The sequence below is a fragment of the Cydia splendana genome, chromosome 7, assembly GCF_910591565.1.
Source record: "Cydia splendana chromosome 7, ilCydSple1.2, whole genome shotgun sequence".
Lineage (NCBI taxonomy): Eukaryota > Metazoa > Arthropoda > Insecta > Lepidoptera > Tortricidae > Cydia > Cydia splendana.
Genome location: NC_085966.1, coordinates 5,734,156 through 5,761,852, shown reverse-complemented (window position 1 = coordinate 5,761,852; position 27,697 = coordinate 5,734,156). Strand labels below are relative to the sequence as shown.

Sequence of the window (27,697 nt, the reverse complement as noted above, 5' to 3'; positions counted from 1 at the left end):
ATCCGCCCATCCGTTACCAAGTCCCATGCGACCGTGATTATCTGCTTATTACCGATGTCATTATAGCACTACCAATTAGTAATATAAGTGTTTACGACTCGATTACATAACGAGACGGTTTCCCGCCTCAGCACTAAATAGGTACAGCTTATTATTTTGTTACGTCATTCTTATTACAAATCGCTGCGTTAATATCGTTCTGCACTGTTGATGATATCCGATTACTCGGTTGACATGAATACTGTGGCTCAAAACGTGGGTGTACGGAATGCCGAACTTATGGTCGACCTGGTTGCGCAAAGCGCACGTAACGGTAGTCCCGCGAACGCGCAGACGGAGACCCCTTGGAAAGTAATCGCAGCGGTCACTTTCTCTAGAACAGGTCCCAGTATCCAATCGACGACCGTGTGCTGTCACTCGCGCTTGAGAGTCCTACGTTTTAAAATTAGGTACCTATGCCTCTACTACAACTCACGGAGAAAAACAATCTGTTGATAGTCCTTTGTGAGATTCATAGACTTGACAATGCCCCACTTATTACCTTTTCTGCACTTAATTGTTTATTGCTGCCTGTAGTCCAAACGAAACTTGAAATACCTCCGGCTAGAGAAGCAACGGACTAAAATCACAAAATACTTACTCGGCGAACGTGATAAACGCTAAATGTCCAACGGGCAACCATGCCAGCGTGTTAATGTATGCGCCTGCCTTACGTGTGGTGCAGATAACCTTGCGACTGCCGATGTTGCAACAATATTGCTGACGATTTCGCTCGCGCAATGAAAAGAACTTCCATTTGCGAACTTCAGATCCAGCAAACGTTTTTCTTTTATTAAATTGAGAAATGGAACCTTGGCAATCGAGTTAACTTTGCAAATAGTTACTGTGTCAGCATTTCGCAACTGGCGAATTTAATGAATTAGATCATTATTGGCGGTCACGAAAGAAAAAAATTACAGTTACTCCAGAACGGTGAAAGAAAACCCAGGTTTAATCCCCAACTAGGGCAAGTAATTAAAATCATCTTTGTTATTCGTATATGATGAATTGATGACGTCTACTAAATAATAATTCATTCGCAGAGGTATTTATAAAACATTAATAATACATAAGAGTTTTGTAAAAGGTTTGCTAGCGGCGACACGGCACTCGACTGCGTAAAAAAAGGAATGGCAGGCAAGCCGATGACTCGGCGTAGGGAACAAAAAACCAACAAGTGCGTTACCCCCTCGAAGTTATCGTAAGTATACATAGTTATCTCGCCAACTTATACGCTCCAATAGTGAACGGGCAACCATGTTTATAACAACGACTTGAATTTATGTTGATGATTTTCCTTACCGAGTTCAGTTTATTTATTTTTATCGTAATTTTTGTTTACTTAGTCAACTTTGTTTTTAGTGTCTTCACGTTTGTAAATTTGTCTAATTTCGAGGTTAAGAGTTCATTAAACTGCAGATTGTTAACACGTCCTGTCGAACTGTTAACACGTAAATTAAAATTACAGACACGAAACTAATTAGTATTCTCGAATACTTTGTTTCGATACCAAGGTAAGGTAGTTATTGAAATTACTTTGTCATTATCAGTCTGTTGTATCTAAATTAGAAAACCGGCTTACTGTGCCTTTTCTCAAAGATATTTTGTGAACTACCTGCCGTGTCATTTACTACACTAATATAAAATATTATTCAATAAAGGTCACGACTCACGATACTACGAGTATCGTTGCTGACGGTCCTTACAAATAATGATAATAAATAATTATCTATATGACATCTAAAAGCATGAAGATGAACTAAAGCTATATACATAGTTGATATAGATATGGACACTAACGTGACTAACTAACGTAATACGTCAAAGTTAACACACTTATATGTAATACGTGACATAGTAGCTATAGAAGTTGGACAAAGCATTATCTGACGAATAAAGTGTGAGATGACAATAACTATAATAATTATTATCAATAATGGGAAATAAACCACAGATTTTAAAACGATTTTGTAGACGGTTTTATCATTTCCCATCATTCCTCCAGTCTACAGTATGAAAAGTAGTTTAGATCAGTACTAGATAAAATATAACTAAGGAGTCAGATAAAATATAACTAAGGAGTCACCTTTAAAATAAATTAACAAGAAAAACACGACCTGTCATGTTTAAAAATACATTTTATCGCATTTTTCGCATTATCGTACTTCCTGAAGTTGTAGATCAGTTTTTACTAGAATTTGTTGATTGCCTAGCCCGGTAACAGCGGGATGACCTTTACGGACGAGCGCGTGGCCATGAGAATCTCCTGAAGGTTGCGTGTTTCTCGGATGACCGCCCAACACCGTAGCCGGTATCTAACGTCCTGAATGTGCTAATAGCGTTCCTTTAAGGTCTTACTTCTATCAAGTTATCTATGCATGCGAATAATTTGTCTGGGTCTCAGGAAGACTTCTTGCTTGTGCGGCATTGTCACGCAATTATTTCCTGCTGTAAATGCGGCTTTACCGTGTTGGTGGATGCCAATAGGTCGACCAACCAGTCGGTCAGAGGCCCTCCCTCCCTCTATCTGTCCTCCCCCGTCCGTCTGCCTCTCAGCCTGCTCTCTCCCTCCCCCCGAGCCTCCCCACTGCGCTAGCGACAGCCGTCCAATCCAGTCAGTCAGTGTTTGGCCGCCCGACCGATTGTACGTCTCTAAAATTGTACCACGGACTTTTTACGTCACAGTTTATTTTGTCCTCTATTTAAACTAACGTTAGCCAAGTACGTACGTTTATCATTCCGTTAACAGTATTCATGAACATAATCTTGAATTTCAAGATGCACATGAAAAATCATATAACTCAACTACCGCTTTGTCTTGTTACAGGTACCTGCCTACTTGGAACTGGGCTGGGTGTGAACTCAGATACGCTGTGTGAAGTTTTATGTAATCGTTTTCTTCTAATATTGAAGAAACCTAAGCGGAATTTGTGTGTGGAACATCAGACAACATTTTGGCTTTGCAGTGGATTTGTGTTTAGTAAATAAAGTGAAGTGTGCGGAGCAATTAATGCCCGATTGTTATGCTCTTTAAACAAGTGATTAGTGTTATTACTCGTACATTATTGGATTGTTATCTGTTTGCTTGGACTTCTAGCAGCTCAATGGCCGCTGTAAGTATTTTTAAATTTTTTTATCAGCTTCGCTACCATTTGTGACTTATTATTAGTTTAAAATTTGGAACATATATAGTCGTATAAGTATATTTTAATATAAATGAGAAGATTTAACGGCGTTTCGTCTTCCGCGACCTTATAAAGCATAATCTTCAAAATAAACCACTTCCGACGGCTCTATGTTAACCTCGTTTTTCGTCTTGTCTCCTGGATAACGGCAACAAAATATTTCAAAAGTCCTTTTAATTTGAGAAAGACGAATTTCATATTCTTGAATAGCTTTGGTTGGGCTAACACTTCCGATAAAAATGTACCCTAATGAAGCTACAAGCAACCAAAACGGAATCCAGAATCACAATCACATGTGCAGTTGCGTGAATATTCCGCGAATTCCCACGCGCTCAGGCAAAAATGCTTTGTTATTTGAGGCTATTCACTAAACCAAATCACTCATTATGAACAGCAAGGTTGTAAAGCTAACTAGAGTACTGAGACAATTTGCAAAGGTGCTGATGGTGTACGGACGCCATCTTCTCGCGATCGGCTGACGCGCGCGACGACCTCGTGTACAAGTTCACTAAATTTAGATCGCCAGTGACAATGTTGACAACTTGCGTGCGTTTTAAATATCGTAACATCGATTGTCGGACAATCTAAAGTAATTGTAGTGAAAAATTTATTAAAAAAACGCCTTTTCGCTAAAAGTTATTTGGTACCTATTTGAAGCTCCAACATCCATTAGGAAAAGGACAGACAAATGAAAAACGGAATCAAAGTTGTATAACAGACGATAGCCGCGGCTTCTGCAGGTGATTTCTTTACGTTAGGCGATAGTAAAGCCACTTTGCAAACATGAAGATTGAAGATCAATAATCACATTATGAGCAAAGGGTATTGCTACTATTGTTTAACGGTTTGATGAAGATATGCAAATCATTGCTAATATTAAAAGCATTCGGGAGTGTTTCGTGTTTCTCCGATCAAATATCCCAAGCAATACTTTACAACGATTTTGCTAGTAGATAGCAGTGTTGGGCATTCAAGAATAAAATCATTATTTGAATAAGAATTCGTAGGAATAAAATCATCTCGATTTTATTCCCGTCAAAAATATTCAAATAATTTTGGTCGGGAATAATTCGTATGAGAAAAAATTGAATGAGAATAACTTATTCTTAATCAAATAAATATAATCATGATTTTTAATTGAAATAATATTCCACGAATAAAAATGTAGTTCGGGTACCGTATAGGTACTAATTACGTATAGTTAGGTAGATGTAATAGTAGTTAGTCTCTTGTCTAATTTATACCTATTTTATGGAATAAAATCTTACAAATTGACTGTCGCATAACGCATAGTTTCAGTAACCGTATTCTTTTTAATTTACTAATCAAATCATTAGGTTCAATTTAACTGGTTTAGGGGCCTAGCCAAGATGCCAATCGTTTGCGCTCCGACAACGAAGCGCTTTGTCTCTATCACTCTTACATATTAGTGCGATAGAGAGACGGAGGTAGCGTTTCGTTGAAGTAGCGCAACCCATTGGCATGTTGGCTACGCACTCAAGGTGCCTAGCCAAGATGCCAATTTTTGTTTTTACTTTAATAATCAAATCATCAGGTAAATTTAACCGTTCTGGGGGCCTAGCCAACATGCCAATCGCTTGCGCTCCAACAACGAAGCGCTTTCTGTCTCTATCACTCTTACATATTAGTGCGATAGAGCGACAAAGATAGCATTTGTTGTCGTAGCGCAAACGTTGGGCATGTTGGCTACGCTCCCAATGTGCCTAGCTAAGATGCCAACTTTTTGTTTTTATTTTAATAACCATACATTAGGTATAGCTGTTCTGGGGGCCTAGCCAACATGCCAATCGCTTGCGCTCCAACAACAAAGCGCTTTCTATCTCTATCACTCTTACATATTAGTGCGATAGAGAGACAGAGATAGCCTTTCGTTGTCGTAGCGCAAACGATTGGCATGTTGGCTATGCACCCAAGATTCCTAGCCAAGATGTCAATTTTTGTTTTTAATTTAATAATCAAATCATCAGGTAAATTTAACAGTTCTGGGGGCGTAGTCAACATGCCAATCGCTTGCGCTCCAACAACGAAGCGCTTTCTGTCTATCACTCCTACATATTAGTGCGATAGAGAGACAGAGATAGCGTTTAGTTGTCGTAGCGCAAGCGATTGGCATACTGGCTACGAACCCAAAGTGCCTAGCCAAGATGACAATTTTTGTTTTTAATTTAATAACCAAATCTTTGGATACAATTTAGCTGTTCTGGGGACCTAGCCATTATGCCAATAGTTTGCACTCCGACAACGAAGCGCTCTTTCTGTCTCTCTATCGCACTTATATATAAGAGTGATGGAGACAGAAAGCGCTTCGTTGTTGGAGCGCAAGCGATTGGCATGTTGGCTAGGCCCCCAGAACAGCTAAATTTACCTAATTTGGTTATTAAATTAAAAACAAAAATTGGCATCTTGGCAAGGCACATGGAAGCGTAGCCAACATGCCAAACGTTTGCGCCACGACAACAAAACGCTATATGTCTCTCTATCGCACTAATATGTAAGAGTGATAGAGATAGAAAGCACTTCGTTGGCGGAGCGCAAGCGATTGGCATATTGGCTAGGCCCCCAGAAAAGCTAAATTTACTTAATGATTTGGTTATGAAATTAAAAACAAAAATTGATATCTTTGCTTAGCACCTTGGGTGCGTAGCCAACATGCCAATCGTTTGCGCTACGACAACGAAACGCTATCTCTGTCTCTCTATTGCACTAATATGTAAGAGTGAGAGACAGAAAGCGCTAAAAACAGCTAAATTGTACCTTATGATTTGGTTATTAAATTAAAAACAAAAATTGGCATCTTAGCTAGGCACCCAATCGTTTGCGCTACGAGTGCTACGACAACGAAACGCTATCTGTCTCTGTATCGCACTAATATGTAAGAGTGATAGAGAGAGACTATGCGCAACTCTACGGAGCGTCAACGTTTGGCATGTTGGCTAAGCACCCTGATCGGATGATAGAAGTAGATAGCGTATAGCGGAACTCTTCAATGTGTACCTATACCTAAACTAAAGGAACAAATATCAAATCAATCCGACTTTTAAATAGAAGGGTGAAGTTCAAGTTACAAAATTTAACCAATTGTACTACAAAAATTAACTTAATTCTAAATAACATTTTAATTGAATAAAACCTTAGTTAGAATAGCCTCACTTCTAGAATAATTATTCTGTTTTTTATTCCGCATTTAAAATAAAAGTCACATGATTTATTCACGTTAATTTTATTCTAAAATAACTAGTGCAAGAATTATTCTAATTCAAATTGATTTGAATAAGAATAAAATTTCTGTTTTTATTCTTATTCTTATTCAAGTTAATTTTTGCCCAACTCTGGTAGATAGATACGTGATGATCGCAGTCTAGCCTTTCGAGAGCTCGAATAAGTATGCTTGTAAGTATAGACGAAGTGGGTCAAGGCGCGAGCGGCTGTGTTTCCTACTAGCTCAGTCCGCCGCGGTGCTATGAGGAAGACACTCGTTATGCGCCTCTATCAGACTTTTATTGAAATAAACTGCCTGTTCAAATCAGTTGCTGGGAGTAGCGGATGTCGAGATTTTTGAATGCATTTGTAAATGTCTCAATGATGTGAAAGAAAAATTAATAAAACAGAGCGGCATATAACGCTACGTATAACCTAACCGAATATACATGCAAAGAACGCTTCAGACTAACAGAGAATGTAATAAGCTGGTTATTCAAGTTTAGAAGAATTCATCGTTTTCTCACGAGAACGTGCAAGTGTTGCTGCAATAAATTCTACGCTTACAATGTGTACTTTCATCAAATTTATTGTTAAAGACAGTATAAAAGGTTTCTATACTGTGCGAATACCTCCTTATTAAAAAAATAGCAAACCTGTGTTAAGTTTTGTCTCTTTCTAACTAACACAAATATCGACATAACGGATAGGGACAAGTAATCAAGGGCTTGAGACGTTTATGAATATCGCCATGGAGTTGGTTGTAATACCGAAATAATAGCATTACCTAGGTATTTGTAGATACTAAACAAAGACATTTTATGTGCAGAAATTAATTGTGGCACCTACAGATTTCTAGTTTATAATTGCTGATACAAGTTCTTCCGAATGTGGGTCGTACGATTATCTATTTCTATTTAGGTCAAGGATTTTATTGATAAACGTAATCATTATTGTCATTCGAATACAATTTGGACCGTGCCACATTAACGAGCTTCTTGATTTACTTACTCTTGCTAGAAGTTGTGAAATTGAGTCGCTAGAGTGTGTGTTGTAAACAAAGAAAGCAAACTAGATAGCAGTTCGCGCTAGATGTTGCCGGTTATGTGCCTGCACCGACCCACTTAGATACTGGTGGTATCTCTATAACAGTTACGATAAAGACGAACCACTTTCTCTAGCACGCTCTAATTTCACAATTACAAGTACTTACCAATCATGTGAATTGATAGACTTGACGCCGATAAATGTTACAGATGTTCTGTGACTTTCGCAACTTTCTAACTCTAGTCAAGTTATTTATAAACAACCTCTTTGCTCTGACCTTTTAGTGGGCTACATTAACGTATTTGTTATTGGCAACAGCTTCAGTGGCATCAGTACCGGTTCACCGTCTTCCTACATTTGATTGTGCGTCCACTTACATGAAACTTCGCAGTTCGCGAAATGTAAAGCCGGTCATGATGATCAGAAGTGGGATCATCGAATGTAACATTGACTTTCACATTAGTGTGGTGGGTCTGATGTAACGCCGAGGCCGCGCGCGCGCCGGGGAGCGATTAGGTAAACGTTGCGCGCGCCGCTTTCACCCCACTTTCACCTCTATTTCCGCATTACTCTGCACATTGGTGCACATTTATCTATCTATAATTGCCATTAAATCGACTTATTACTAGAAATAACAGTACAGTAGGTACGCAGCGTATCTTATATTATATGTATGTATGACTTTATGTGAGTTATTGAAGTGAGATATTACCGAGCTAGTGAATATTACGAATTACGTAATATGAGTTAATGTATCTTTGAAGTCACATGAAGTGAGTAATGTTACGACAGTTTGAGATTCACAAACGATCAATTCTCAGAACCAGGAATCAGGCCCGTTTTGTTGACGAAGCCATATGAATCACATATTTTTTGTCGTCAGAACCGATACGATGTAGAAAGACACGTTGATTTTGATAAGATAAAATTCCAGGTAAGATTTTTTAGTTAGCATTTCGTATAGTCTAATATTTGAAATATTATGGTACATAATCGAATTGGAATTTCTAAGAAGAATTGTTACGGTCTGTTTGTTGATTGATTAGTTTTAAATATGAGTTATTGTACTTATCGCATCGTAAATATCGGTCGAGAGAGCGGCCGGGCTGTGACACTGGCCTGGTGACCTACAAACTGAGTGTTTTGCCGGTTCACCCACTGTGCATGCACAAATTCGTCTGTATCTTGTGTTACGCGTTGCATGTGATCATCAACCTAGTTACACTTGCAGTTACGTCTTCAATGTAAGTAATAAAAGCGCTCTATTAGCGAGTTTTGTCTGTGATGTTACATCATCACTTAAGAGTTTCGAAATTGTGTATTATACGATTTTACTGACGCTTATAATGTTTGTAACATGATCACTTAGTAGGTCACTGTCTTACTGTTTATAGAATTTTGTTCCGTATTTATTTCTCCGTAATTAGTTGGACTTACTTAATCTAATGATTTGACGATGAAGTTTTTAAGTCCCAGGCGGATTTTACGGTTTCAGAAAAAAACACGAAACTAGTTATTCAACGGCATGATTTCGCTCTTTAATAACTTACAAAACATGTTTCTCCTATAACCGTTAAATTTGGTTAAACATACCTAACGGCTTCTAAACAATGGCCTCAAAAACCTATAAAGTTTCACGGGCTAAAAAGTTTTTCTGTAACAAAAACATTTTACGAAGGTTTTTCCTTCGCCATTTTCCTTCCTGCATCCGTAATGGATGTTATGATGGGAAATGTGTTAGATGTATACAAAACACGGCCAGCACCGGCGCCGCCGCGCGATTTGCACAACGCCTGCAGCTATTGACCCACTGACCCAGAAACTGCTGGCGAAGGATAACGGGTCGGTTGCATGCGACACGAGTTTCAACTCTTCGCGCAACCCAACTATGGTTTTGGAGAAACGCGTTAACAATAACAATGAATTTTGCGGTTTTTAGCGGTATTTACAACCTTCCTTATGAGCAAAATTAGAATTTTCATTCATTGGTCATAAACTTTAAACCTTAAACTATTAAATCGTAAATCGTAACTACATATAACGATTCAACGTTAGAAACCCGCAGCAGTTCGATCGATAGCACGAATTCTCAGATAGTTAAATTGCATCTGCTCGTATTTATAATAAAACAAAAGAGTATTCTCAAGTAAATGTTGGAATGATTCCAAATGGATATACTCTAGTTGTCACAAGTCTTTAAATAGACCGAGGAGGTATTTCATCGCATTCTATTTGCATACTAACAGCTGCTGTAACCTGCATTGGTGCATCAGGATGTCATTAGTAAAGCGGGAAAAGCGACAGACAATAAAGGTGATTCCGTTAGTGTACAATGGAACAACTACAAAATGTCGATGAAGAATTAACGATATAGTTCTTTGTGACATAGTTCTTTAGAGAGGACCAAAGTTGGGCTAGTCTCGTATCTGTATCTTGAATCGTATGGGAGTGGAGACCATATTTGGATCGCAAAATTCAAGTAAGATCATACCAATATAATCTATTATAGATTATAGGTTATTGGAGCAAATTATGTGAACGAGCATTGAGAACACAAAGGCAGGCTCAACGTGGAATGAGATCGAGATGATTACGAAAGGTATTTACTATTACCTATTGAAGACGGTAACGGGGTCACAACAAGAAACTGTTCGGATAAATCACAACTTGCATTTGATTTGATCAAGTGCCCTAAACAAACATCAAAGTAAATAGGGCAATGCCTATGATTGAACTAACAGCAATAATTCAATATATCAACATCTTCCATTACAGAAAGTCGGTTTAGTCATTAGTCCGATTGCGACATTCAACATTCCAATTTTTCAATGTTCAAACTGAGCGCTGAAAACATCGAAGAAAACCTTATATTTTTCAAACGAAATTTAGGGGTATAGGACAAGTGACATTGAGTGACTGTCTTTGATATTGTCAGTGTCACTGTCACGTTAGTTGGTTGAGTTAGGTTAGGGCTGGGTCATAAGCTGCCTTCATGCTGCACTGGATAAGCATAGGAATATTAGGAATGCAGGCCTAGTCTTGTTTAGTTAGTCAGGCCTCAGTCGAGTCTTAAGTATTCATAACCTGCTCAAGGCTTCAAGACAGGAAAGCCTGCAGTTGAACAAGGCCGAATACGGAACCACAGAATATGGCAACAAAACAGTTCCGGTCGTGATACACACGGATTTTGGTCGGATTAAACATAATCTCTTGTGATTACACTAAAGTCTAACCAGTATAATTTTACCCTTTATCAAACTCATTACTCTTAATTTTTGGTGACTCGGGCCAAGACAGCACCACATTGATGCCATTGATACAATTATGAATAGTATTCCAAGAACGCATAGTGCTAAATGTAATGTACCTACCGATTATATTAGCGATAAACGGGAAGTAAACGTTAACTGAAACAACAGTTTGGCGATAAGTCGGTCGCGAACAACAAACAAAACTAATAATAGATGGCGTTGGCAATATGGAACGCGAAATGTGGGCCACAGCCGCTCCGGCGCATGACACATACGAGCTTTTAAAACATCGTAACTTCTCGGGAAATTCTACACAGTAATTCTCTTTTATTTACTCATTCATGACAGTCAAAAAATGCTTCTATTTGTATATTTTTCTTGATTTATCTCGACTGTCTTGTCTGTCAATGAGAAGAATTAAGATATCACGACCCATTTACTGAATTATTTATGGCCGCTATCTACGAATAGAATTACATAGCGGGAGTCCGTTCACCAACTACCTAAGTCTCATGGACTGAGGGAAACACACTATCTTCACTAGATCGGTCGGTGAAACAGTATTTTAGTATCAAATTAAGACACCGACCTGATCTATTCCCTTAATTAATTATGTATTTGTGTTGATCAATTGCTTGGAAGACCTGACTAATAGGTCTGACTTATTATTGTAACTTTCCCTCATTTTAGCGCCAATTTAGAAGGAAAACAATTAATGTACCCTCTTTTATGGTAATGGTTGTCTGAACGAGGTTATTGTTATTGGTGTTCCCCCAAACTCAGGACGAGTTGCATCTAGGGTTGGCACTGGCAGACAGATAGTTGGTATACGCCTCGGTTCTTACGTCATTAATGGTGTCTAGACTTTGGGCAAAATGTAAATTCTTTACACAATATGCTTACCAAACACCTACCAAATCGACAAGGGGTCATCTGTAATTATGTACAACAATTGATTGTATGTTAATATATTTTCCTTTTCTATTGTGGGACGAACCACTTTATTACAATCTATAAATTGCAAATACAGATGTCAATCACACACAATGAAAAAATACAACACAATTGATTGTGTCAATACTAATGTTAGGTCTTCAGCCCATATTTTTGGAGCCCTTTCTCTGTTACGCGGACGTCACCTAAGACATTTCTAATCAATCCCCAATTATGAGAAAGGGATGCTGTTTAGCAAAAATGTGTCAACCCACATTAATTTTGCAATAAAAACTTTACCGTCAAATTTTCGAGTTGTCATCTTTATTGAAAAATGAATGTGAGTTGACACATTATTGCTTATTATCCTCTCTACAATACATATGTCACTTCGTCCCGATATTTTTTTTTCAGACATTAATATTGTTGAAATTACTTTGATTGACAACCCTGGTTGCATAGCACTAGGTATAATTATACATATTTGTATTAGAGTGATTCTGATGCCTTTTACGGGATAAATGGAACATCGAGAAGATTAAGTATCAAAATATGGTCTTCGATGTTGTAGAATCATTATTTTATTTGTATTTGCTATTTTGCTCACAAAATATTGCCTTGTTGGAAAAACTAGTTATAGCTTTGTTAGGTAAGTACTATAAGTACTAAGTAGTGATAGACATCAACAAAATATATGCAAGACGTAATATGTATCTTGTAAGCTCTGCTTCGGGTAAGTGCCTAATTAATTTTGGATTAAAATTGGCTCGGCTGAATTAATTTCTCGCTCACGTAAAAAGCTTTAATTTAATTGGGATAGGTATTTTAATTTGTTGTGAACAAACAAGAAAAGAAAAGAAATATTAGGACCTAAATATTGCCTTTATAATTATTATTACCTTTATCAACCGATGAAAAAAAAAAACGGAGGAGGTTCTCAAGTCGACGCGTATATTTTTTTTTTATGTATGACCACGCATAACTTTTTAAATACACACAGTTTTACACAGAGGTCGGTTACATGTGTAAAAAACAAAAAACGAAATAAAACATTATGCGAATCAGTTCGTTAACACGTATCACAAGCTAATGACAGTAGTGACAATAACATAAAATCGTAAAAACAAATATCACTCGAACAAGCGGAACAAGTTTTAAAAACATTGTTAAATACCTAAGTAATGAAGTAAGCCACTCTAAAAGCAAGTTAACACGTATCGAACTTTTATGATAATTACGATAAATTCGCAAACACAGTCGTAAAAGACGATCAATCGAAGGAAGAAAGAATAAAAACCAGACGCGCGAGTCACCTTGTTTCGCGGCGCGGGACAATGACCCCGCACAGCTGTGGGCACGGCAACACACACTAACGCAATTAGGAACGATGTGTGCGTGGAAAAATATTTTCGGACGTGGATAGTGTAAGATCGATATATTCTTGTTAACATTTTGGCACGTTTTTGGAAATTAATAGGTAGGTAGTTGATTAATCTTGTCATTGTTATCGATTCCTCTCTATCTATCTACGATAATGTCGATAATACACCAATAATACGATTGTTGAGAGTGTTGAGTACTTGATGAATATTTAAAAACAAACTACCTTATATACCTACCAACACATAACAATAATATTTACCACTGTTAACATCGTTATTCATGTTAAAAAAAAAACTGTCTCTGTATTTTTGTGCTAATTATGAGTAACTATAATGGCATATTATTTTTATTATATTATTAACTTATACAATATTCATGTAAGTAAATAGAGAAGACTACTGTTTATTTGTAGGCACTTGTTTTGTTTATCGATGATTGACACTTTAATTGTAGGTGACATCATCACCATCGCTCATCAAATTACATCGAAGTCATCGAACTACGTTAGGGTGCGATTCGACGTGTTTTTAGCAGCACGTGACATAGCAAATCTAGTAAAGTGGCCGTTGTGTGATTTCAATTTTATACCGTAATGCGTAATTTGACAATTGCACAAAACACAACGTTGTCGACCTGTCCCGAGGTGCAACAAATAAACAGTCAACAGTAGAAGTTGCTAAGCGGGCAAGTTGATCTTGACGCAACTTTATTGTTAAGTGAATACGAGCGTGTCAATGTAATTTTGAGCACCTCGCCCGCTTAGCAACTTCTGTTGCTGACTGAACAAACCATATTCCAAATACACTTTGAGCGATGACCATAATCCTACGACATGTAATTATCGAAGATAAATCAGATAAACAATGTTATTTTTAGAATGATTCAAATGTCGTCATACAGTCGCGCCTCCATATTGGAATTATTCAGCCGAACCGTTGTCTGCTTTCTTATTCATCAAAATACATTTCCATTTGAACGAGCGCTTTGTTTGCATGGTCTCACATTGAATTGGGTCAATGTCTACTTAAATAATATAAATCTAAAATTTGCATAACAGATGTTAGGTTAGGTCTAGAATAGTAGGTAGGTCTGATCTCAACATTTCTTATCATCACAACATAGATTACAAACACGACACTACAATCTAATTTGATAGTTTTGTTTTACAAGTTGTTGTAGATAGTAGGCTGCTAATTGTGGTAGATAGGTTGTCGAACTCTTTTAGAGTGCAACCAGCGAATCCTGCCTTCAATTTTACCACCCTTTTTGGAAATTCTTCTAAAAGCTTTTAGATAGGAGATAGGTTACTCTCTAAGTCTCTATGGTAAGTGTACCTAGTGTAGTGTGTGTGTGTGTAGTTAAGCTTAGACTTGATCACAGTACTGTAGTTTTAGCAAATATTCACTATCTTTCTACCTTGTTTCAGATCGCATGGGAAGCAAATACATAGTCATGAACGCGATAAAGGAGCACTCGCATCAAGCAGGGTAGCTGTTCACAAAGGTAAGTCAACCCAATTCATTCGATCAAATATTAATTACTTATTAATAGTCTAATACAGTAGGAATACAAATGAATACAACGGAGAATAGGAACGGAGGTATGGTCTATTACTATAGTAGATTGTACAACAAGGGCATAAAGTGACCCGTTTTCACCCGAGGCAATTTTTTGGTCTGAGCGAAGCGAAGACCAAAATAGTAGACGAGGGTAAAAATGGACATTTATGCCCTTGTTGTACACTCTGCTTTTCACTTCGATTGCGAGGAAAATAAAACACATTTTTTCACGGCAATTTACACCACGAAATTGTCGTAAAGCGAAAGAACATAATACATAACCAATTCCCGCCAACTAACTTATTAATTTTTTTTTTAATTTTCAACGTGATCAGAGTTTCAGACGCTTGGTTTTCTGCCAAGTCAAACATTTCGGAGCATTTTTCGGAGATAATCGACTCCTATTTTATGTGATTTACTAAATTGAATGACAGAAAATACGGATTTCGAATAAATTGTAGCAAAAATAAAATAATATCACAAGTTTTGTCATCTACACAATTTTATTGCTCAGTAAAATTGTGCAATATGTTTTAACTGTTTGGCTGTTGAGACCGATTACCTTAGTCTTAGAAGAAAATTTTACTTTTATGTCGTCTACGCACGACATAGCACTTTTTGAGCATGAGAAGTGAAAAGTATTTTTATCATAACGTTTCGAGAACTAAATGCGAGGAGGCGGCGAAATTTTAAGCTCTAGGTTGCAATTCCAATCCATTGCATAGTATAATTATGTATTATGATCACAAATGACGACATCGACACTTCTTTTGTCCTTGAGTCTTGGATGTTTTGCGTATTTATCTGAAATACGCAGGTCAAACTTGCATAGTTTTTGACTAGATAGATTTGTGTTCGGTTAGAAGATCTTTTAATAAAAAATTGCCTATGTAATATTTCATTCAGACTGAAAGTGTTTAGAAAATGTTCCCCTGCTGAAAGTACACAAGTAAACAAACGAAACAATATCTGCCGCGGTGCGAGTATATTGCATACATCAGATCTCCATAAGTAAATATTTATAAGACTGACGTATAACTGAATGCGAAGTGACTGGACATCTAAATTTAAACCTGTTCCCTTCTCGCATCCCGCTTGACCGACTTTTCCGATAGGTACACGTAATTAATGAAAGCTTATTTAGTGTTTTATACTGCCCTAACGTGCCGAAGCAAGATTGAATTCGTAATTCATTTAGTTTTTGCAATCCATGGCACATATTCAGCACATACCTTATGGTATCACATGAGCCTTGAATAGGGTATAGCAAATAATAAAATTTAAATAGAACTGTTACGTAGATACGTAACGGAACACTTTGAGATTAGATTACCTGTGTCACTCCCAGAAGTTTTTTCCGAAGTCAGGTCAGGTTTTAAACTTTAAGCCTCTTTTGGATTTCTCTCTGAAATAATGTGACAGTGTAAATTATTCAGTTCACCTTATACGACCTGTCTAGACTTCTAAGTCGATTGCCGAACGACAAAGACTTTGCGGACGGGTTCACCTGTCTAGGCAAACAAACCAGACGTTATTCATAATGTCGTTATGCTGACAACTTAATAGAATTTAAGTTTAAATTATCTTCGATCGAGGATCAAAGTGAGTTTATTACATTACCCAAGTTACGGTGGAACGCATGTATTGCGCCTCTATTGTCAGGGCGTTAGAGTGCGTGTTCAGATATTGTGAACACCTTGGCCGCTCCGATATATCTGATGGCGACTGTACAGCAATACGCAAAGTAAATACACAGACCGCTAATATCATTAACCTTTGGCTTTCCCTGAAGTTTTACGTTACCAACTCATATTTATACGTACATCGTAGCAGTTTTAATAACAGTGTTTGCTCTAAGTGCGGGGTGCATAAGTGCTTGGTAAAAGTATGTTTTCCAATGGTTAAGCCTCATAACGGAAGCCGAGCAAGTGCGTGCATAATTGCATCTTGCATACACGCAACCGTCTGGTAGCTCGCGTGCGAGACGTGTTGAATATTGTTATTGATCGATCGTTGCTAAATCGAACAACAATGATGGGAATGTGAAGCTTTCTTTTTGATCCCAGCAACCAAGAGTTAATAGCAACATAACAGTACAAATATTTATAACCTATTACTATATAGCTGATTACACAAAGTCCTTATGTCACAGGTTAAAACTGAAACTAACAACAATTATTGTAACCTTTCATACTTCAACAGCACAGGAAAGGACTTTAGCAGCACAGGACAGGACTTTAGCAGCACAGGATAATAAAGAACGTTGAAAACTGGTAACCTAATTAATATTCCGAATACTTATTAAACGAATTAATAGGATGATTAAGAAACAAATGTTCTGTATGTGACTTTTAAGTTGTCATTCGATCCAAGTTTTAACAAAGGAAAATCGAAGTTTTCTCTCGTTCGGAATAGGGACTCGGAAAAGCAAGTCGTTTTATTTTTTACTAATAGGTAAAACATGTTTTAGATTAGAGTAAAGGTAGAAGTAATTTACTTTTACTACAGCCCGATTTATGTATCAGTTATCTGAAAGATGCAAATCGTAGGTAAGCCTTTGTTGTTCCGGGCGGGAGTCGTTCCGGTGCCCTATCGATTCGTTCAGCACAAGCGCGCCTCCATGACAACGCTGAGGCTCTGTTGCGTACAGAACGCGGGCAAATGTTACGGCGAACCGATGTATGTGCATTTAATAAACGTTGCGTTGTACCTATGCATATTTGACAAGCCAAATGTACATTCCTACTTATATAAAAATATTATGGCCTCACTTAACTGAAACTGACTTTAAGTAACTTACATTGGTGTCATGTTGCTGGGTGTATCTTATTTTGCTAAAATACACACCAATCACACCATATACCATATCTCGTAAAAAAACTAACATTGTAGCAAACAAAGGAATAGCGCAAATATTAGGTAAATGCAAGCGGCCTTAAATATGTACGTGAATAAGAAGAGTAGGTAGGTAGATATATAGGGAGTACCTATGTACTGCATTCAACTTAATATCTACTTATTAATTAGTAACTAGGTCGTAGTTGGAAACAAATCCATGGAACTTAGAGAACCCGCAGACATTTTTGCTGTGAAAAGTTGGCACGATTTAACTTTTTTCCTGTTCCGTGAAATACTAAACGTTAACAACTCCGCGATTACAAGAATAAAGTACAGTCACGTATCAAAAAGGATTCGGTTATTTATTAACACTACCGTTTGGAGGTCAGTAAACTTGTTCACATCACAACTATGTATGTATATCGAGTCATACGGAAGTTTCTGTGCGATACAAGTGTGCGTATAATACATATAGGTACGCGAAAATTATATACGCTTGAGGGCGAAGTACGCTCAAGGGCAGCCCGCGGGTAACGACCCCATCGCTCCTTTGCCAACTTGTCTTCGACATTCACGACTCGTAATGATTAATGATTTCCTTGCCATTTACAATTACTCCCCTTTTATGGATGTTTTCAATTTACTTTTAGGTACCTAGGTACGATAGTTTATCATGTATTAAAGTAGCTCATTCGTTCCAGGTGGTGATCCAGCCGGAGGATGGACATCAATAATGTACTGGAAGGGACTCGCCAGTACTTCATGGGTCTTCCCAAGCAAGCGCAGGCGGAAGGCAGCGGACAGCCAGTGTGGCCCGCGGGCGCGCCGCCTCACGAAGAGGGCGCTCCAGGCCAGTCCGGCGCCCCCACGCCTTCGTCGCGCCCGCCGTCCGCCGCGGCCGCCCCGCCTTCGACACCTGCGCCTGCCGCCACCGCCGCACCACCGCGGCCGCCTTCCGAGCCCCTGGAGCCGGAACCCCACATAATACATAAGGCTACAGTGATGCGCGAAGCGGCCGAGAAGCGGCGCGAGCTGCCCGAGCCCGAGGACGAGGAGGAGCCGATGAACGCGCTGTCACCTCCGACACACATTATTCGCAAGCCGCCGCAGCGCACCCTGCCGTCCCCCGCGCCCGCGCCGGCGGCGCCGTGTCCGTCCCCTGCGCGGCCCCCGTCGGCCGCCCCGCTGCAGCCGCAGCCGACGCCCGAGCCGCATCCCGAGCCCAGCACGGCACAGTACCGCGCACCTTTGCATCGCGTGCAGACACCTACGGCACGACCCGTCGAGCATTTAGCTTCCGGCCGCCCTCCGGATCATTATACCGCGTCACGTCCACCTGAAGGTTACCCGCGGTACCACTATGATTCAAGCATGACAGACCCTAGTAGAGGTTCCCACGGGCCATTGGTAGCGTCGCCTCAACCGTCGGCGCCGCCGCGACATAGCAGTCCTCAGCAAACCTATGCGCGGCTGTCCAGTGCGGTGCCACAGCATGCGACGTCGCGGCTGCGGGAGACGGCCACACAAAGTCCACCGGCAACACGCTACGCGCTGCCAGCCACGCAGCCTCCCGCACCGCATCCGCACAACGACCGCGTACCCCCCATACACCACCCGCAAACATTCACAACGGGTGATAGACGGTCGCCACAAGTTTATGCAACGCTGCCGCGTCACGAAGCTTCGCATTTTGCTCGGACGCCAACGCATTACGAGCGGCAGCATGCTATTCCTCCAAGAAAATACGATCCCCAACAATCATATCCTGGGTATCGACAAACACAAACCGCAGCACAAACTGTGCCGAGTCAACGAACAGAAGTGTTTAAAGAGCATTATCAAGTCCAATATAAGCATCCCTCAATGGATGCTATGAGTGCGCACTACGCCGCGAGGCCACCAGATCGCGCACCTGCACCGCACCCTCATGACTCAGCACGTTTACCGACGCAACGGCCTGTAGATTATCCCAGCAGCAACCGAACGGTAGACGCAAGGAGTAGTTACCTGTACCAGAGTCCCTCGACTTCTTCCGTGCGCTATCAACCGACGGTGCCGGTGCCCGTAGCTCAAAATCAGCAGCAGGCAAGGACTGGTCACCGACATTCAGCGGCACCTAAACCTTCGTATGAATATCCCACGTCGAATCATGTTCAATCTAGTGCTCGAACAGCAACTAAGCCTGGCTTCCCGAGCCAACAGCAACGTATGACTGTGTCAGTGACGTCGTTGGTCAATCAAATGAATCAAACAAAACAGAAAAAAGAGTCTCCTTTAGATTTATCTGTAAAAACTGTAAAAAATTCAGCAGATTCTTCTACAACCGTAGACGATGCTGTCGACTCAGCGTCGCTTGAAAATAAGAACTTGCCGTTGCAACCGCGGCAATTGCCCAACAGTCGACACGTTCCTCCTCAACACGTGCCACCATTTGGTGCGTCTCACAAAGTCGACTTTGCGCCTGACTTTACTCAATACAGAGAAACTAACAATAACCATAGTCCCGCCGTAGCTCCTGGCCATCCACCGGTACGATACAATGGTACACATGAAACACCTCGGCCAATCGTAGAAGCCTATCCGCCGGATCCCCGTCACCAAAGGTATCATGATCGCACTAAATACAGTATTCCGATTGCTACTCGACCTGAATACGCAATACCTCGCATAGATCTCACCACAACAATTCCTGAAGAACGTCATCTTGAGAGTAGAATCCGCGACGACCGGCACTTTGTGATTGAGGAAAGGAAGCGGCCCGCGGGACCCATTGTTAGCAACATTCCGGAGAAAATTGTCAGGTATGAGACCTGGACAGCCGACAGTCGGATATCCGACCGGTCTAGTCGCTCGGCGCGGGAACAACATGAGCTAGCTAGCCAACCTGTTTACAGTTACAGTGCTCATAAACGTTACGAGGCTTATCCGGGTGATCATAAGCGACCGGTCACGTCAAGTGTCTATCATGAACACCGTCATGTAAACCATAGGTATCCCTATCCACCCGAGGTTCTCAGCAGAGATGTAAGAGACTATCACCCACAGTATGCTCCAGACAGAAATTCATCTAGTAATAGCCGCCAAGTTATACAAAAAATTCCGAACCATAGAGATATGCACGCCCATCCATTAGATCCTCATAGTGGAGTACCAGCGGACAAAAGAGTTTTAAGTATACTAAGAAATAGTTTGGAAACGAAGCATCCGGAAGTCACTAGACCGAGGCCAATACCAGAACTCATAGTCATAGATGATGTAGATGACTCTGAGGTTGAAATAACAGATTTGACAAAGGAAAACGATATCGACTTGGTAGGTAGAAATGGTAATTTAGGCAGATCTAACACTAATAAAATAAATGCTCCCACGGGACATCAAATACACATGCCTAAAGCCATAGACTCAGTGTCAAAAGAATCAGATTATCAAAAAGTGGATCCAACTAATTTAGATCCAATGAGTAAATCTCCAGAAAATGATGTAGCTTCGAGGATACGAACGAAGGCAGAATTAAAAGTTATGCCTCCATCTCAAGATGGTCATTTGAAACCTGAAACAAAACTTGGTGTACCAATAGGAAATCATGAAAATCTAAAGCCTACTCCAAAATCACAAAAACAACATCTTTTCAATCAAATACGAGAAGATCTTAGGTTGGAATCTGTTATAAAGACTGAAAAGCCAATCGCGTCGTTAATACCAGATATAAAATCTGAGCCTATGAATATAGAGGAGATCGAAAAAGATGCAGTGATATCAATTAAAACTGAAAACTTTTTAGACACCGAGTGTATTTCTGAAAATCATACCCCGGAAGACTTAGATTGGGCAAGTGCTTGTGATAACTTTATGGAACAATTGAAAACAGGATGTCATAAAAAGAAGCCGCGTAGGAAACGCACTGAAACGATGGAACAAGAAACTCCAGCTAGAGATGAGAAATCTACGACTACAATTACAACGTCTGAAATAACTCCTAGCGAACCTACTCCCAATATTGTAATTAAACAAGAGCCCGTAGATGCTGATGAAATGGAAAACCAAATGGTGGCTGAAACTATAAGTGATCTAAAACACCCTATCGACAATTCGTCTATACCTAAACCTCTGACCCAAAATAAACCAGACTCGAACAAAGTATCAGCTATTAGAGAACCTATTGTAAATAAACCGGAAATTAAAGATAGTATCGGAATACAAAAACAAACTAATTTAAAAGAACCAATTGTCAATCAAAATTCAAGAAAAGATAATTTATCTAAATTATCGGTTACAAAAGATATTGACAAGAGTGATAAATCTAAGAACAACAAAAAACATAAGGATGGCGAGAAATTCACAAGATCGCCCTTAAAGCGTAAATCAATGTCGGATAAAAGTGAGTCATCTACATCTACAAGCACTACACCTATGAAGCACAATTCAAAACAAAAAGAACCAATAAAAACCGTCATAAAAGAAGAATCAGAGTCTACTGACGATGACGTACCGTTAATTAAAAGCAAGATAATAAAAGAAAAAGAACGTAATGAGCGCCTTAAATATGCTATGTTTAAAGATATGTCAGTTTATGTTAAATTAGAATGCTGTGATGTAGATGTTAGTAAATTTACAAAAAAGAACAACGATACAACCGTAAACGACAAAGAAGAAAAATCTACTAAAGGCAAAGTAATTCGAAAAAATTCAAGATTGAAAGGTAAATCGTTATCTACAGATAACGCTAAAAATGATAAACGTAAGGATGATACAAGCTCTGAGAGTGAAGATGAAGACCTAACCGTAGCTAGTAGGCTGAGAGTACGTAAAACTATTAAGACAGAAGATTCCAAAACAACGTCTGTTAACAATAAAACTCCAGTAAAATCGTCTCCCACGAAAAAACAAGATAATAATGTTAGCAGTAGCGCCAGTTCTACTCCAGCTCGAAAAGCAGGTTTTGGAGATGGTTCCGATTTCCATCCAGGATGGGAAGAAGAGCTGTATAAATACAAGCGCTCACTTCGCATGCCGAGCAGACTTATTGCTATTCCTCGAGGACGCTCCGGTGGACCTTTCGTTAAAGGCGCGAACACGTTATTTTCAAGGGGCTCTACTTCTTTGCCTGACTTAGACCCAGCTCCACTTTCCCCAGCGCCGTCTTCAGCCCCCTCTGCAGCAACCGATGATTTGTTCGCCAGACGTCCTGATAAGTCAACCCTAGACAGTGATCTTGATTCTAATTCTAGTTGCTCAGTTGTTCATAACAATAGACTCCATTCTGATTCTGAAGCATCCACCTCTACAGGGTTCTCGACGAAAATCAAAAATAAGGGAAGTTCTATAGTAGATGTCCTCATGGAAAAGTATGGCAAGAAAGATGATAAGAAAAAATCGAAAGATAAAGAAGACAAACTTAATAATACACCTAAGATCATTCCGAAAAGTACCAACCCGACTGAATTACTACCGACACCTAGCTTAGGTCTCATTAAAAGCGGTACGAGAGGAATTTTGAGTGCAAAGAAAGAGAAATTGATGGAAGACATTTATTATTTGGGTGCATTTAGAAAAGAAACTGTGTCACAATTTAGAAATGCGTTTATTAATAACACAGATGGTCTTATGGGGGCTACAGAAGAATTTGCTCCGGTTGTATTAAAGTCTAGGACAAGAACAGAAAGTAGAGTTATTAAGCAACGAGCAACCATAAAAGAAGTGTTTGGAGACGAAAGGCCAGCATCAGCGCCACCGTCCTCCTGTAGAGACGAGGAAGAAGATGAAGTTAAAACAGACAAACCAGTAGAAATTAAGAAAGAACCGGAAACTAAGGCGAAAATGAAGCCTAAGAAAATTATGAAGGACAAAATGAAACGCAGATCTAGTTCTATACGAGACGGACTTAGGAGTACGAAGTCACTGAAAAGAAACGATGCAAAAGGTCGTCTCCTGCGCTTGAAGAAAAGAAACAATTTAATGAAATCTTTAGCAAACAAGAGAGTTAAAGATATTTCCACTCCAAAGATAAAAAAAGAAAAAAGTCCATCTCCAGACGACAAGGATGATAAGGATACCTCAAAAGAAGAGGGTAGTTCTCCGGGCACAACAGAAGGAAGTAGTAAACGGCGGTTGAAACGTTTGTTTGGGAGAAGAAAGTTCAGTTCTGGGTTTGATTACATCCGCAAGAAGAAGAAAATCATCCGAAGAGACGATTCGATCAAACAAGCGCGACGGCCAGCGGCGAAGCCTAGTCCTGAGTCAGTCCACGACATCCAGAAAGAGATAAAAGGCTGGTTTATTAACAAGAGCATCGGAGAATCACATCTTCACCGCGCAGCGAGATTGGGTTATACGGTAAGTTTCTGTTATAAAAATAAATGAAGATGTTGTACAACTAATATTATTTGAACAGAGTAAAAAGTAAAAAAGGGCTGCAGTATCATACGAGTAATACATTTTCTTAAGCAAAAAAGAAATCAACAATATTCAACTGAAAAGTTCCTTCCAAAAGTATTCAATCCAGCCACATTAAAGTTTTGAACGATAATGTTCCATATCCGAATGTTTATCTTTTCGTTTCAGGATTGCGTCGCGTACTGCCTGGAGAAGCTAGGGGCGGAGCCGACCGCAAAAGACAACGCGGGTTTCACGCCCTTACATGTGGCTGCCGCGAGGGGTCATGTTCGGATCGCGAGGCTGCTGTTACAATACGGGGCCAACGTCTCCGCTGCGGCGCAGGGAGGTATTAGGTAAGGCACATGATTATTTTTCTTGATGACGCCAGTAGCAATTTCAGGGGGATGGCTAATTAGCCACAATCTTGACCCTTCGGCCTTAACTTTAAGGCTCAAGACCAAATTCAAGCCCCTTCCACAACAAAATCCTGGTTCCGCCACTGGATGGCGCAGTAATCTTTGAAGTTGTTACATAATTTAAATATAAACGTTCGCTTTCTTGTACAACTTAAGTTTCCGCTTAAAGCCAAAAAGCTTTTTTTGGGTACACATAAATTGTCAAGTTTTGTATCGAAGCCGACTACCTCAGCATTATAATAGGTATATCAGTATTTCTCTTTAAAGTTGCAATTTCTATTTTCAGACCTTTACACGAGGCATGCGAGAACAGCCGCATTGAAGTAATCCGCCTGCTGCTTTCTTACGGAGCGGACCCCCTGCTCGGAACGTATGCGGGGCAAACACCTGAAGAGCTCGCGGAGGGACCGGCGGCCAGGCTTCTGCGACTGCATATCGCGGACGTTCAGGGCACGGCCTCGGAGCCGTGGGTGTTCCCGCCGCCGACGGCTATCATTGGTTAGTTACTATCATCAGTTTCTCATCTGCTCGCTTACGGAGCGGACCCCCTAAATACTCTTATCACCTCATATTATAAACATAATAAACTAGCATATTGAGCTCTTTCTAACAAACACAACAACAACATAGATGGAGGTATTAGGGACAAACAATTATCCAGATTTAACAAACGTTTATGAATAAGGCCATAAGATGATAACGATTTGTGCAAGATTGTCCCATTTAATATCTATTTATTATTGCAGACAAGGAAGAGCTCGGGTGCGACGCGCTAGCCTCCCCGCCGCCCGCGACGCCACCGCCGCCCCCGGACGCGACCATCGAGATCCAATGCACGGAGGCGCCGTTGCCACCGTTCTACAGTCTACGGCCCGCGCCTGGCCAGCAGTCGGACGGGCTGTGGTGCCTGCTGCAGGACATCACCAACTTATTACATGTGTGTATCTATGGTTCTAAATGTTATATGCTAAAAGGCTTGACAGACTTATCAATTGACAATAAAATGTAATTGATAATTACAAAAAATAAAATATATAAATAAAATATAAATTTTGTAAATGTAATAATTGATAATTAAATGTAAAATTATAAAATAAATTAAAACAAGTGGTGTAAAACGTTTTTGTGTATAAATAAATATCTACAAATTAGCGAGAATGATGTTCTTGATACAGTTCAGTCAGTTCATTTATTGTCTTGTTGTCAAACGAAGCATACAATTCTACATTGTATGTATACTATATATTCAAAATTCAGGTAACTATAGTGGTAGTAGGTACTGGTTCCCTATAATTTAGAAGTTTTCTATAAAAAAAGTTACAGTTGTAATCGATGTGTTTTTTTTATGCCAATGCTTCTATTTCACGTTTGGCGTTTTCAGAATGTTTTTCAAAGTTGCTCATTTGCATCATATTATTTACAGATAAAATCAAAAGACAGCCTGCTGAAGCAGATCCACTGCGGCTCAGGATCGCCGAAGGAACTGCTTCGCGAGATCAGAACCCAGGAGTTTCTTGAACGGGCACAGTGCCACCAGCTATTGTGCGCGGGCGAGAAGGTGAACGTGCGAGCGAGCAAGGTGGCCCTCGTCAGGGTCACCGACAAGCTGCGACAGCTGCTCAAGGTCGAGACTGTCCTTGTTAGCTGACACCATCAATGCTCGCAGAAGTGCAAGTGTGTAACATGAGCATATACCTACCTAAGACATGTAGAAAAGACGAGAGTTCAAATGGCATGCTGGTAATAATACGCGTAGCAGAAGCGTCTTCGTAAGGAGAGAAGCGGGGCTTATGTAAGCTGCCCTCAGTATTGCACGCAGGAACGTTTTACGCAGGAAAACCAGCACTATAAGATAAATAAGCGGGAGCAGGAAGCAAACCCCGCTGTCTACAACGCGAGGTGCAAGACATCTGCCTGGTTTCGTCTAAAGCACTTAAGCCATTCACGTCCTTTTAGAGGACCAAACGGCTCAACGAGATCTTAATACTTCGACTGATTATTTTAATCTTAACAAAGCTGTATCTCATTTAAGAACAAATCATTTCTATAAATTAAAGTGTAGGCAGCTGTTAACTTATAATTTGTGTTCGTGGTTGTTTAGTTATTCTAATGAACAATGTGTATATAGTGTATATAGTTGTAGTAATTTGTAAAAAATTGGTGCTACCTACTCATAAAAACATATGTGGTGAATGGTGTATATTGGACTAGATAGATAGGTAAATGAAGTGATTGAAGCGGGAGTTTGATAATAGTTAGAATAATATAATTTTAAAATAATATAATACTTGAAATAACGAAATAAAGTTACCACAGTCTAGGATCAGACATTAGCATATACCTATCTTAAATGTGTGTGCAATAATAATGCTTGGTATATTATTAATATCTGTAGGCTCGAGTGAGGATTTGGTGCAGAGGTATCAGTCACAGGGTTGGATAAAAGCCTTAGCACATGATTGCTGTACTTAAAATACAAAGGACATTAGCAAGTGCAATTCATAGGTATTGTATGCGACTAGATAGGTTGTGAGCAGCTCCCGCCCTGCAGTGTCCACTGTTCGGGGCTTCCAACACTTTACCCTTGATATTATTTGACTAATACATCACTGACACTGTTATATTTTTAAAATGTTAAAATTATAAATTAAATTCATCATTTATTATTATGAGATTATTCTATTAATTTCTTTTCAATAGTGAATACATTGTTATGTTTGCTATTATTATAATAATATCCCAATATGTTAATTAATTTACAATTACTTGTAACAGTTATGTTTTTATTTATAAAGTTCTGTAAGATATTAGGAAAATTTATTAAAGCATATCGCAAAATATTAAGTCTGTAAATAAGATGGATTGTAAACAGAATACCTATTTTTAACTTATTTTGGAGCTCTATCTTGTCTGAATAGAACCAATGAGAGACTTATTTGGTATTTATTTAACCTGGAAATAGTATTTTGGAACATTGTATGGATGGTAGCAGTTTTTACTCTGTATTTTAAGACCATGTTCCGCCCTATCTACTTATTCCTTGGAAATAGTTGAAACGAAGAAGTACATGAATAATCTGTGATGAAACTTAGAAGGACTAGTTAAATGCGGGATTTGGTATGAAAACTAAATGTAATTATTGTAACTGACGATTTCTACAGTGTGTATACTTTTCTGAATGGATACATTAATACCTGTCTGTACCTACATTTAAGTATTATTGTAATTATTGACACCGTCTGGTTGATAACATAAAAAATAAAAATGTGAACAATTCAGAATAAAGGTTTTTCATTTTCATAGGACAAAAATTAAAAACAATAGAGGGTTTGAATTACAAACAAAGGGATTCATATTTCCCTATAAATTTAATGTTTTAAAAAGTGCATAGGTAAGTAAGTAGATTTCCTCAAAGGTAAGTATTGCGATGGTAAAAAATTTGGGTTACGAGT

The 27,697-nt window shown here is 39.3% G+C and overlaps 1 protein-coding gene across 2 annotated transcripts in view; it reads left to right on the top strand.

Annotated features, from left to right (window-relative positions):
• LOC134791977 (serine/arginine repetitive matrix protein 2) overlaps positions 1–27,530 on the top strand; it is a 58,119-nt gene extending 30,589 nt beyond the window's left edge. The window contains exons 1-8 of one of the 2 annotated variants that reach the window (XM_063763073.1): positions 2,679–2,760; positions 2,867–3,152; positions 14,484–14,560; positions 18,156–23,787; positions 24,016–24,182; positions 24,532–24,743; positions 24,992–25,182; positions 25,669–27,530. In XM_063763073.1, the coding sequence (XP_063619143.1) occupies positions 18,175–23,787; positions 24,016–24,182; positions 24,532–24,743; positions 24,992–25,182; positions 25,669–25,893 (6,408 nt within the window). In that variant the 5' untranslated portion in view covers positions 2,679–2,760; positions 2,867–3,152; positions 14,484–14,560; positions 18,156–18,174 and the 3' untranslated portion in view covers positions 25,894–27,530. Of the gene's footprint in view, positions 1–2,678; positions 2,761–2,866; positions 3,153–14,483; positions 14,561–18,155; positions 23,788–24,015; positions 24,183–24,531; positions 24,744–24,991; positions 25,183–25,668 lie in introns of those variants that run through there. The other variant, XM_063763072.1, reaches the window with a different exon arrangement.
• The last annotated feature ends 167 nt before the right edge of the window (positions 27,531–27,697 follow it).